This window comes from Dendropsophus ebraccatus, chromosome 13 (assembly GCF_027789765.1).
Source record: "Dendropsophus ebraccatus isolate aDenEbr1 chromosome 13, aDenEbr1.pat, whole genome shotgun sequence".
NCBI classification, from domain to species: Eukaryota; Metazoa; Chordata; class Amphibia; order Anura; family Hylidae; genus Dendropsophus; species Dendropsophus ebraccatus.
Window position 1 is genome coordinate 81,606,607 of NC_091466.1, and position 13,345 is coordinate 81,619,951.

The following is a 13,345-nucleotide window of genomic DNA, read 5'->3' on the forward strand; positions in this document are numbered from 1 at the left end:
GTATGTGGGGGTATTAGTCAGTATGTGGGGGTATTAGTCAGTATGTGGGGGTATTAGTCAGTATGTGGGGGTATTAGTCAGTATGTGGGGGTATTAGTCAGTATGTGGGGGTATTAGTCAGTATGTGGGGGTATTAGTCAGTATGTGGGGGTATTAGTCAGTATGTGGGAGTATTAGTATGTGGTGGTATTAGTCAGTCTGTGGTGGTATTAGTCAGTCTGTGGCGGTATTAGTCAGTATGTGGCTGTATTAGTCAGTATGCGGCGGAATTAGTCAGTATGCGGCGGAATTAGTATGTGGGGGTATTAGTCAGTATGTGGGGGTATTAGTCAGTATGTGGGGGTATTAGTCAGTATGTGGGGGTATTAGTCAGTATGTGGGGGTATTAGTCAGTATGTGGGGGTATTAGTCAGTATGTGGGGGTATTAGTCAGTATGTGGGGGTATTAGTCAGTATGTGGGGGTATTAGTCAGTATGTGGGGGTATTAGTCAGTATGTGGGGGTATTAGTCAGTATGTGGGGGTATTAGTCAGTATGTGGGGGTATTAGTATGTGGTGACATTAGTCAGTATGTGGCTGTATTAGTCAGTATGTGGCTGTATTAGTCAGTATGTGGCTGTATTAGTCAGTATATGGTGGTATTAGTCAGTATGTGGGTGTATTAGTCAGTATGCGGTGGCATTAGTATGTGGTGGTATTAGTCAGTATGTGGTGGTATTAGTCAGTATGTGGTGGTATTAGTCAGTATGTGGTGGTATTAGTCAGTATGTGGTGGCATTAGTATGTGGTGGTATTAGTCAGTATGTGGGGGTATTAGTCAGTATGTGGGGGTATTAGTCAGTATGTGGGGGTATTAGTATGTGGTGATATTAGTCAGTATGTGGCTGTATTAGTCAGTATGTGGCTGTATTAGTCAGTATATGGTGGTATTAGTCAGTATATGGTGGTATTAGTCAGTATGTGGGTGTATTAGTCAGTATGCGGTGGCATTAGTATGTGGTGGTATTAGTCAGTATGTGGTGGTATTAGTCAGTATGTGGTGGTATTAGTCAGTATGTGGTGGCATTAGTATGTGGTGGTATTAGTCAGTATGTGGGGGTATTAGTATGCGGCATTAGTCAGTATGCGGCGGCATTAGTCAGTATGCGGCGGCATTAGTCAGTATGCGGCGGCATTAGTCAGTATGCGGCGGCATTAGTCAGTATGCGGCGGCATTAGTCAGTATGCGGCGGCATTAGTCAGTATGTGGTGGTATTAGTATGTGGCGGTATTAGTATGTGGTGTATAAGTCAGTATGTGGTGGTATTAGTATGTGGCGGTATTAGTATGTGGTGTATTAGTCAGTATGTGGCGGTATTAGTATATGGTGCATTAGTCAGTATGTGGCGGTATTAGTATGTGGTGTATAAGTCAGTATGTGGCGGTATTAGTATGTGGTGGTATTAGTATGTGGCGGTATTAGTATGTGGTGTATAAATCAGTATGTGGTGGTATTAGTATGTGGTGTATTAGTCAGTATGTGGCGGTATTAGTCAGTATGTGGTGGTATAAGTATGTGGTGGTATTAGTCAGTATGTGGTGGTATTAGTATGTGGTGTATAAGTCAGTATGTGGCGGTATTAGTATGTGGTGTATAAGTCAGTATGTGGCGGTATTAGTATGTGGTGTATAAGTCAGTATGTGGCAGTATTAGTATGTGGTGTATAAGTCAGTATGTGGCGGTATTAGTATGTGGTGTATAAGTCCGTATGTGGCGGTATTAGTATGTGGTGTAAAAGTCAGTATGTGGCGGTATTAGTATGTGGTGTATAAGTCAGTATGTGGCGGTATTAGTATGTGGTGTATAAGTCAGTATGTGGTGGTATTAGTATGTGGTGTATAAGTCAGTATGTGGCGGTATTAGTATGCAGTGGTATTAATCAGTATGTGGCGCTATCAGTCACTATCTGGTGGTATTACGGGTCCCTTGTTCACTGGTACGGTTGGTATTATTGGTCTTAGGGTCCTATTCCACGGAGCGATAATCACCCGATTCGGCCGATTATCGCTCAGTGGAATAGAGACACCGATCAGCCGATGATCGTGTCATCAGCTGAGCGTTTATTTAGGATCAAACCTAAAATCATTGGACACCGACCGCACACCGCTGTATGGAATAGCGATGAGCAGCGGGCGACCAGCAATTCCACAAGATTACCTGAGCATGTTGCAGGTCTTCTCCTGCGCTCCTCTCCCTCCCGATCATGCGTGCAGCAGCAGCTTCGGTGCGGCCTGTCTGAGCTGACAGACCACTCAGCCAATCACTGGCCAGGACAGCCTCGTCAGCCAGGCCTCACCAGGACCGGGAGGAGCGCAGGAGAAGACCTGCAGCATGGTTAGGTAATGTATGGTGTTTAAACAAGGGCTGCAAGGACATTGGTAACGATGTCTGTGCAGCCCTCCCCAAATGATTATCGGGCCGTGTAACAGGCCCAATAAACGAGATTGGCGCTCATTTACATTATTGATTGGGCCCCCATCGGCCCATGGAATAGGGGCCTTATACTGGATCGGCTCATCCCATCACTAGACCCTCCGCTTATAGCTATATGACTGTTGTATTTATTGTATCACTGTATCTAATCCTTACTCTGGGGTTACTCTTGGTATCACTGTATCAAATCCTTACTCTGGGGTTACTCTTCGTATCACTGTATCTAATCCTTACTCTGGGGTTACTCTTGGTATCGCTGTATCAAATCCTTACTCTGGGGTTACTCTTCGTATCACTGTATCTAATCCTTACTCTGGGGTTACTCTTGGTATCACTGTATCTAATCCTTACTCTCCGGTTACTCTTGGTACCGCTGTATCTAATCCTTACTCTGGGGTTACTCTTGGTATCACTGTATCTAATCCTTACTCTGGGGTTACTCTTGGTATCGCTGTATCTAATCCTTACTCTGGGGTTACTCTTGGTATCGCTGTATCTAATCCTTACTCTGGGGTTACTCTTGGTATCCCTGTATCTAATCCTTACTCTGGGGTTACTCTTGGTATCGCTGTATCTAATCCTTACTCTGGGGTTACTCTTGGTATCGCTGTATCTAATCCTTACTCTGGGGTTACTCTTGGTATCACTGTATCTAATCCTTACTCTCCGGTTACTCTTGGTACCGCTGTATCTAATCCTTACTCTGGGGTTACTCTTGGTATCGCTGTATCTAATCCTTACTCTGGGGTTACTCTTGGTATCACTGTATCTAATCCTTACTCTGGGGTTACTCTTGGTATCGCTGTATCTAATCCTTACTCTGGGGTTACTCTTGGTATCGCTGTATCTAATCCTTACTCTGGGGTTATTCTTAGTATCACACTGTATCTAATCCTTATTCCGCGGCCCACTTCTCACCTCGATGATGATCTGGCGCTCCAGCAGGGTGTAGTGATCCTGCACATGGGCGGCATCTTCTGAGGAGAAGGGAAGACTGCAGGAGGGAGGGGGGGGAGAGGCGGGATCAGTGACCAGCGTGTGCTGTGAGGGGTCCGCCCCCAGGGGCAGTATGGAGGAGAGGGGAGGGGGGGTCTGTCCCCAGGGGCAGTATGATGGAGGAGGGGGGGGTCCGTCCCCAGGGGCAGTATGATGGAGGAGGGGGGGGTCCGTCCCCAGGGGCAGTATGATGGAGGAGAGGGGGTGTGTGTCCCCAGGGGCAGTATGGAGGAGGAGGAGGGGGGGGGGGGTCTGTCCCCAGGGGCAGTATGGAGGAGGAGGGGGGGGGGGGGGGTCTGTCCCCAGGGGCAGTATAGAGGAGGGGGGTCCGTCCCCAGGGGCAGTATAGAGGAGGGGGGTCCGTCCCCAGGGGCAGTATAGAGGAGGGGGGTCCGTCCCCAGGGGCAGTATAGAGGAGGGGGGTCCGTCCCCAGGGGCAGTATAGAGGAGGGGGGTCCGTCCCCAGGGGCAGTATAGAGGAGGGGGGTCCGTCCCCAGGGGCAGTATAGAGGAGGGGGGTCCGTCCCCAGGGGCAGTATAGAGGAGGGGGGTCCGTCCCCAGGGGCAGTATAGAGGAGGGGGGTCCGTCCCCAGGGGCAGTATAGAGGAGGGGGGTCCGTCCCCAGGGGCAGTATAGAGGAGGGGGGTCCGTCCCCAGGGGCAGTATAGAGGAGGGGGGTCCGTCCCCAGGGGCAGTATAGAGGAGGGGGGTCCGTCCCCAGGGGCAGTATAGAGGAGGGGGGTCCGTCCCCAGGGGCAGTATAGAGGAGGAGGGGGGGGGGGGGGTCCGTCCCCAGGGGCAGTATAGAGGAGGGGGGTCCGTCCCCAGGGGCAGTATAGAGGAGGAGGGGGGGGGGTCCGTCCCCAGGGGCAGTATAGAGGAGGGGGGTCCGTCCCCAGGGGCAGTATAGAGGAGGGGGGTCCGTCCCCAGGGGCAGTATAGAGGAGGAGGGGGGGGGGGGTCCGTCCCCAGGGGCAGTATAGAGGAGGGGGGTCCTCCCTCTAGCACTGACCTGAGGCATTTATTCTTCAGGAAGTCTGTGCGCTCCTCTGCCCCCAGGATGTCCAGGTGCTCCCGATATCTACACAGCTGAGATGCAGGCGTCATTATTGAGGTGCACAGAGCAGGGTTAAGGGGGTCTCTGGCCAACATGGATACTCACCGCCAACTCCTCCGTCCACTCCAGGAACCTGGAAGATCAAGACCAAGAGTCCTTGAGGGCCACGTGCCTACTCAAAAACGCCAGAGCTCCCCCCGCCACAACCAAGATGCCAGCCCCCCCCCCCCCATACCCCCGAGCCGGACGCCGTCCCTCCCACCTGAGAAGCTCCATCAGCTGCTGCTGCTCCGACGTCTCCTTCAGGAAATGAATAAAATGTCTCAGGGCGACTTGTCTGATCTTCAGCTCCCGAAAGAGGATGTCTGAGGGGGAGAAAGGAGAGCTGCAGGCCGGCACCATGGAGGGCTGCAGGCCGGCACCATGGAGGGCTGCAGGCCGGCACTATGCTGCAGTCACTCATGGAGGGCGGCAGACTGGCACTATACTGGTATCACACATGGAGGGCGGCAGACTGGCACTATACTGGTGTCACACATGGAGGGCGGCAGACTGGCACTATACTGGTGTCACACATGGAGGGCGGCAGACTGGCACTATACTGGTGTCACACATGGAGGGCAGCAGACTGGCACTATACTGGTGTCACACATGGAGGGCAGCAGACTGGCACTATACTGGTGTCACACATGGAGGGCAGCAGGCTGGCACTATACTGGTGTCACACATGGAGGGCGGCAGACTGGCACTATACTGGTGTCACACATGGAGGGCGGCAGGCCGGCACTATACTGGTGTCACACATGGAGGGCGGCAGACTGGCACTATACTGGTGTCACACATGGAGGGCGGCAGACTGGCACTATACTGGTGTCACACATGGAGGGCGGCAGGCCGGCACTATACTGGTGTCACATGGAGGGCGGCAGGCTGGTACAGAGCAGCACTCACCAGAGCGTAGTGTCCTCTTCAGGAAGATCAGCACCTGTGAACAAAGCAAAGAAGTCAGGGCAGGGAGCAAGCGTGGTGTACGGGAGTGGGGGGAGAGGATGACGGGCACAGTGTACGAGGGGCAGCATATCTGGGGGTGGGGCGTACCGCGGCGTATGGGGGGGTAGCAGGCGGGCAGCATATCTGGCGGTGGGGCGTACCGCGGCGTATGGAGGGGGTAGCAGGCGGGCAGCATATCTGGCGGTGGGGCGTACCGCGGCGTATGGAGGGGGTAGCGGGCGGGCAGCATATCTGGCGGTGGGGCGCACCGCGGCGTATGGGGGGGTAGCAGGCGGGCAGCATATCTGGCGGTGGGGCGCACCGCGGCGTATGGAGGGGGTAGCAGGCGGGCAGTATATCTAGGGGTGGGGCGCACCGCGGCGTATGGAGGGGGTAGCAGGCGGGCAGTATATCTAGGGGTGGGGCGCACCGCGGCGTATGGAGGGGGTAGCAGGCGGGCAGTATATCTAGGGGTGAGGTGTACCGTGGCGTATGGAGGGGGTAGCAGGCGGGCAGTATATCTAGGGGTGGGGCGCACCGCGGCGTATGGAGGGGGTAGCAGGCGGGCAGTATATCTAGGGGTGGGGCGCACCGCGGCGTATGGAGGGGGTAGCAGGCGGGCAGTATATCTAGGGGTGGGGCGCACCGCGGCGTATGGAGGGGGTAGCAGGCGGCCAGTATATCTAGGGGTGGGGCGCACCGCGGCGTATGGAGGGGGTAGCAGGCGGGCAGTATATCTAGGGGTGGGGCGCACCGCGGCGTATGGAGGGGGTAGCAGGCGGGCAGTATATCTAGGGGTGGGGCGCACCGCGGCGTATGGAGGGGGTAGCAGGCGGGCAGTATATCTAGGGGTGGGGCGCACCGCGGCGTATGGAGGGGGTGGCAGGCGGGCAGTATATCTAGGGGTGAGGTGTACCGTGGCGTATGGAGGGGGTGGCAGGCGGGCAGTATATCTAGGGGTGAGGTGTACCGTGGCGTATGGAGGGGGTGGCAGGCGGGCAGTATATCTAGGGGTGAGGTGTACCGTGGCGTATGGAGGGGGTGGCAGGCGGGCAGTATATCTAGGGGTGAGGTGTACCGTGGCGTATGGAGGGGGTGGCAGGCGGGCAGTATGTCTAGGGGTGAGGTGTACCGTGGCGTATGGAGGGGGTGGCAGGCGGGCAGTATATCTAGGGGTGAGGTGTACCGTGGCGTATGGAGGGGGTGGCAGGCGGGCAGTATATCTAGGGGTGAGGTGTACCGTGGCGTATGGAGGGGGTGGCAGGCGGGCAGTATATCTAGGGGTGAGGTGTACCGTGGCGTATGGAGGGGGTGGCAGGCGGGCAGTATATCTAGGGGTGAGGTGTACCGTGGCGTATGGAGGGGGTGGCAGGCGGGCAGTATATCTAGGGGTGAGGTGTACCGTGGCGTATGGAGGGGGTGGCAGGCGGGCAGTATATCTAGGGGTGAGGTGTACCGTGGCGTATGGAGGGGGTAGCAGGCGGGCAGTATATCTAGGGGTGAGGTGTACCGTGGCGTATGGAGGGGGTAGCAGGCGGGCAGTATATCTAGGGTGAGGTGTACCGTGGCGTATGGAGGGGGTAGCAGGCGGGCAGTATATCTAGGGGTGAGGTGTACCGTGGCGTATGGAGGGGGTAGCAGGCGGGCAGTATATCTAGGGGTGAGGTGTACCGTGGCGTATGGAGGGGGTAGCAGGCGGGCAGTATATCTAGGGGTGAGGTGTACCGTGGCGTATGGAGGGGGTAGCAGGCGGGCAGTATATCTAGGGGTGAGGTGTACCGTGGCGTATGGAGGGGGTAGCAGGCGGGCAGTATATCTAGGGGTGAGGTGTACCGTGGCGTATGGAGGGGGTGGCAGGCGGGCAGTATATCTAGGGGTGAGGTGTACCGTGGCGTATGGAGGGGGTAGCAGGCGGGCAGTATATCTAGGGGTGAGGTGTACCGTGGCGTATGGAGGGGGTAGCAGGCGGGCAGTATATCTAGGGGTGAGGTGTACCGTGGCGTATGGAGGGGGTAGCAGGCGGGCAGTATATCTAGGGGTGAGGTGTACCGTGGCGTATGGAGGGGGTAGCAGGCGGGCAGTATATCTAGGGGTGAGGTGTACCGTGGCGTATGGAGGGGGTAGCAGGCGGGCAGTATATCTAGGGGTGAGGTGTACCGTGGCGTATGGAGGGGGTAGCAGGCGGGCAGTATATCTAGGGGTGAGGTGTACCGTGGCGTATGGAGGGGGTAGCAGGCGGGCAGTATATCTAGGGGTGAGGTGTACCGTGGTGTATGGAGGGGGTAGCAGGCGGGCAGTATATCTAGGGGTGAGGTGTACCGTGGTGTATGGAGGGGGTAGCAGGCGGGCAGTATATCTAGGGGTGAGGTGTACCGTGGTGTATGGAGGGGGTAGCAGGCGGGCAGTATATCTAGGGGTGAGGTGTACCGTGGTGTATGGAGGGGGCAGCAGGCGGGCAGTATATCAAGGGGTGAGGTGTATGGGGGGGGGGGTAGCAGGCGGGCAGTATATCTAGGGGTGAGGTGTACCGTGGTGTATGGAGTGGGTAGCAGGCGGGCAGTATATCTAGGGGTGAGGTGTACCGTGGTGTATGGGGGGGTAGCAGGCGGGCAGCATATCTAGGGGTGAGGTGTAACGTGGTGTATGGAGGGGGTGGCAGGCGGGCAGTATATCTAGGGGTGAGGTGTACCGTGGTGTATGGAGGGGTAGCAGGCGGGCAGTATATCTAGGGGTGAGGTGTACCGTGGTGTATGGAGGGGTAGCAGGCGGGCAGTATATCTAGGGGTGAGGTGTACCGTGGTGTATGGAGGGGGCAGCAGGCGGGCAGTATATCAAGGGGTGAGGTGTATGGGGGGGGGGTAGCAGGCGGGCAGTATATCTAGGGGTGAGGTGTACCGTGGTGTATGGGGGGGTAGCAGGCGGGCAGCATATCTAGGGGTGAGGTGTAACGTGGTGTATGGAGGGGGTGGCAGGCGGGCAGTATATCTAGGGGTGAGGTGTACCGTGGTGTATGGAGGGGTAGCAGGCGGGCAGTATATCTAGGGGTGAGGTGTACCGTGGTGTATGGAGGGGTAGCAGGCGGGCAGTATATCTAGGGGTGAGGTGTACCGTGGTGTATGGAGGGGGCAGCAGGCGGGCAGTATATCAAGGGGTGAGGTGTATGGGGGGGGGGTAGCAGGCGGGCAGTATACAGTGGTGTGAAAAAGTGTTTGCCCCCTTCTGAAACAAAACAGGAAATGAGGAACATGAAACCAATGTAAACAATAGTCAAGGACAACACAAGTAACCACACAATGCAGTTTGTAAAGGGAGGTGTTTATTATTAAAGGAGAAAAAAATCCAAACCACCATGGCCTGTGTGAGAAAGTGATGGCCCCCCTAACCCTAATAACTGCTTGGGCCGAGCTGCAGAATCGTTCTAATTCAGTTACATTAGAGGGTTTTCCGGCAGGAACGGCCGTACCTCACACCACAACATCTCAATCGGATTCAGGGCTCGGCCACCCCTAAGCCTTCATTCTGTTTTTCCTCAGCCAATCAGTGGTGGACTTGCTGGTGTGTTTAGGATCATTGTCCTGCTGGAGAAGCCAAGTTGGTTTCAGCTTGAGTTCACGGACAGATGGTCGGACATTCTCCTTCAGGATCTATTGGTAGACGGCAGAATTCATAGTTCCATTGATCACAGCAAGTCTTCCAGGTCCCAGCCCATCACACTCCCACCGCCATATTGTACTGCTGGTAGAATGTTCCTTTTACGCCACATGTAATGGGACACGCACCTTCCACAGAGCTCCACTTTGTCTCATCGCTCCACAGAATGTTTTCCCAAAAATCTTGGGGATCATGAAGATGTGTGAGACGAGCTTTAATGTTCTTTCTTCTTGGAGCTCTGCCATGCCGGCCATTTTCTCCCAGTCTTTTTCTGATGGTGGCGGCATGAACTCTGACCTTAACTGAGGCAAGTGGGGTCTTTTGTGACCTCTTGGATGAGGGGTGGCTGAGCTCTTGGGGTAATTGTGGGCGACCGGTCACTCCTGGGAAGGTTCACCACTGGTCCATCACTGGGGTTCGCTGGATTCCCAAAGCTTTGGAGGCGGCTTTAGAACCCTTTCCAGACTGATAGATCTCAATGACTTTCTTTCTCAATTGTTCCTGGATTTCTCGGGATCTCGGCATGATGTGCAGCTTGTAAGGATCTTTTGGTGGACGTTACTGTGTCAGGCAGCTCCGATTTAATGGTGCGTTTACACGGAGATTATCTGCCAAAGATTTGAAGCCAAAGCCAGGAGTGGATTTGAAAAAATGAGAAATCTCAGTCTTTCCTTTATGACCTGTTCTCTATTTATAGTCTGTTCCTGGTTTTGGCTTCAAAGATCTGTCAGATAATCTGTCTGTGTAAACGCACCATTATAGTACAACATGGGGGCCATCACTTTGTCACACAGGCCATGATGGGTTGGATTTTTTTTCTCCTTTAATAATAATAATAATAATAATAATAATAATAATAATAATAAGAATAATAAACACCTCCCTTTACAAACTGCATTGTGTGGTTACTTGTGTTGTCCTTGACTATTGTTTACATTGGTTTGATGTTCCAAAACATTTCAGTGTGACAAACATGCAAAAAAACAGGAAATGAGGAAGGGGGCAAACACTTTTTCACACCACTGTATCTGGGGGAGGGGTAGCAGGCGGGCAGTATATCTGGGGGAGGGGCTTACCGCAGTGTATGGGGGGGTAGCAGGCGGGCAGTATATCTGGGGGAGGGGCTTACCGCAGTGTATGGGGGGTAGCAGGCGGGCAGTATATCTGGGGGAGGGGCTTACCGCAGTGTATGGGGGGGTAGCAGGCGGGCAGTATATCTGGGGGAGGGGCTTACCGCGGTGTATGGGGGGGGTAGCAGGCGGGCGGTATATCTGGGGGAGGGGCTTACCGCAGTGTATGGGGGGGTAGCAGGCGGGCAGTATATCTGGGGGAGGGGCTTACCGCAGTGTATGGGGGGGTAGCAGGCGGGCGGTATATCTGGGGGAGGGGCTTACCGCAGTGTATGGGGGGGTAGCAGGCGGGCAGTATATCTGGGGGAGGGGCTTACCGCAGTGTATGGGGGGGTAGCAGGCAGGCAGTATATCTGGGGGAGGGGCTTACCGCGGTGATGACGTTGCCATCACGGAGTCGGACGGCCTCATCCAGAAGATGTAATTTGTCCCTCAGTGAGCGGAACCTTTCCATAGAGCACATCTGTGGGGACACTGAGTGGGGTTACACACAGAGAGCAGCAGGTGGGGCTACAGCCTGCAGTCCCGCCCCCCTGGCCGTACCTTGCCCCGCTGCATCCTCCGCACTGACTCCTCAATGCTCCAGTCTCCACTGTAATCCTGCAAGAAAACCACAGACCCTACGTGTGAGCAGAACACAGCTGGGGGCGGAGCCCTGTCAGGCCACACCCCTTCCCCACCTGTTACCTGGTATTCAGATTTGGGCTTTCGCATCTCCGGGGCAACAAATTTAATGTTCGTATCTAGAAAAGCTGAGAAGACAGGGAGGTGAGAAGATTCCAGAAGAGCCACCTGCCCCGTCACGTACAACACCTCCCCCCCCCCCCCCGAGGGTCCTCCATGACTACCCCCCCACACCTGAGGGTCCTCCATGAACACCCCCCACACCTGAGGGTCCTCCGTGACTACCCCCTCCCCGACCCCTGAGGGTCCTCCATGACTACCCCCCGCCCCCCCGCGCCTGAGGGTCCTCCATGACTACCCCCCCACACACCTAAGGGTCCTCCATGACTACCCCCCCCCCACACACACACCTGAGGGTCCTCCATGACTACCCCCCCACACACCTAAGGGTCCTCCATGACTACCCCCCCCCCACACACACACCTGGGGGTCCTCCATGACTAGCCCCCCCCCCACATACACACACCTGTGGGTCCTCCATGACTACCCCCCCCCACACACCTGAGGGTCCTCCGTGACTACCCCCTCCCCGACACCTGAGGGTCCTCCGTGACTACCCCCTCCCCGACACCTAAGGGTCCACCATGACTACCCCCTCCCCGACACCTGAGGGTCCTCCGTGACTACCCCCTCCCCGACACCTAAGGGTCCACCATGACTACCCCCTCCCCGACACCTGAGGGTCCTCCATGACTACCCCCCCCCCCGCGCCTGAGGGTCCTCCATGACTACCCCCCCACACACCTAAGGGTCCTCCATGACTACCCCCCCCCCACACACCTGGGGGTCCTCCATGACTACCCCCCCCACACCTGGGGGTCCTCCATGACTACCCCCCCCCCCCCCCCCCCGCGCCTGAGGGTCCTCCATGACTACCCCCCACACACACACCTGGGGGTCCTCCATGACTACCCCCCCCACACCTGGGGGTCCTCCATGACTACCCCCCCACACACCTGAGGGTCCTCCATGGCTACCCCCCCCCCCCACACACCTGGGGGTCCTCCATGACTACCCCCCCCACACCTGGGGGTCCTCCATGACTACCCCCCCCCCACACCTGGGGGTCCTCCATGACTACCCCCCCCCCACACCTGGGGGTCCTCCATGACTACCCCCCCCCCACACCTGGGGGTCCTCCATGACTACCCCCCCACACACCTGAGGGTCCTCCATGGCTACCCCCCCCCCCACGCACCTGAGGGTCCTCCATGACTACCCCCCCCACACACACCTGAGGGTCCTCCATGACTCCCCCCCCCACCTAAAGGTCCTCCATGACTACCCCCCCACACACACACACCTGAGGGTCCTCCATGGCTACCCCCCCCCCCCCCGCGCCTGAGGGTCCTCCATGATTACCCCCCCCCACACACACACATCTGAAGGTCCTCCACAACTACCCCCCTCCCCCCCCCCACACCTGAGGGTCCTCCATGACTACCCCCCCCACACACACACCCACACCTGAGGCTCCTCCATGACTACCCCCCCACACCTGAGGGTCCTCCATGACTACCCCCCCCCCCCCACACCTGGGGGTCCTCCATGACTACCCCCCCCCACACACACACCCACACCTGAGGCTCCTCCATGACTACCCCCCCACACACACACCTGAGGGTCCTCCATGACTACCCCCCCCCCCACACCTGGGGGTCCTCCATGACTACCCCCCCCCCCCCCACACACACCCACACCTGAGGCTCCTCCATGACTACCCCCCCCCACACACACACACACCAGAGGGTCCTCCATGACTACCCCCCCACACACACACCTGAGGGTCCTCCATGACTACCCCCCCCCCACACACACACACACACCTGAGGGTCCTCCATAACTACCCCCCCCACACACACACCCACACCTGAGGGTCCTCCATGACTACCCCCCCCACACACACACCCACACCTGAGGGTCCTCCATGACTACCCCCCCCCACACACACACCTACCATCTGTCAGTGACTGGAAGCTGTCTGGCCTGGACCTCCCTGCAGAAGGAAGAGCAATGAGTCACATGTCGGCTGATCACACGGCAACACGCCCCCCCCCCCCCCCCCCCCACACACACACACCTGTTAGACAGCGGCACACTGCCCACCCGTCAGTACCCCCCTGCCTGTCACACGCCAGCAGCCACCCGTCAGTAACTCACCATCAGTAACCCACCCGTCTCCTCTTTCCGTCACTCACCTCTAAACAGGCTGCTGAAGGAGCCCGGCCTGGGGAAGGAGTAGGACGAGCTCGAGGAGTCTGACCGCGACTTATCTGGAACATAACTTCTAGAGTCAGGGCCCCGGGCGCTAGACGTCTCCTGGATGGACCAGGCTATGCCTAAGAAACACAGGAGGTCACGTG

General features: G+C 56.7%; 1 protein-coding gene across 2 annotated transcripts in view; it reads right to left on the reverse strand.

The window, feature by feature from the left end:
* The window catches only part of VIPAS39 (VPS33B interacting protein, apical-basolateral polarity regulator, spe-39 homolog), a 31,385-nt gene that overhangs the window by 13,482 nt on the left and 4,558 nt on the right, over positions 1-13,345 (reverse strand). The window contains exons 3-12 of one of the 2 annotated variants that reach the window (XM_069949351.1): positions 13,181-13,321; positions 12,940-12,978; positions 10,986-11,050; positions 10,842-10,898; positions 10,669-10,761; positions 5,479-5,512; positions 4,790-4,892; positions 4,633-4,660; positions 4,483-4,559; positions 3,392-3,467 (exon numbers count right to left, since the gene is read on the reverse strand). In XM_069949351.1, the coding sequence (XP_069805452.1) occupies positions 3,392-3,467; positions 4,483-4,559; positions 4,633-4,660; positions 4,790-4,892; positions 5,479-5,512; positions 10,669-10,761; positions 10,842-10,898; positions 10,986-11,050; positions 12,940-12,978; positions 13,181-13,321 (713 nt within the window). The remainder of the gene's footprint in view (positions 1-3,391; positions 3,468-4,482; positions 4,560-4,632; positions 4,661-4,789; positions 4,893-5,478; positions 5,513-10,668; positions 10,762-10,841; positions 10,899-10,985; positions 11,051-12,939; positions 12,979-13,180; positions 13,322-13,345) is intronic. The other variant, XM_069949352.1, reaches the window with a different exon arrangement.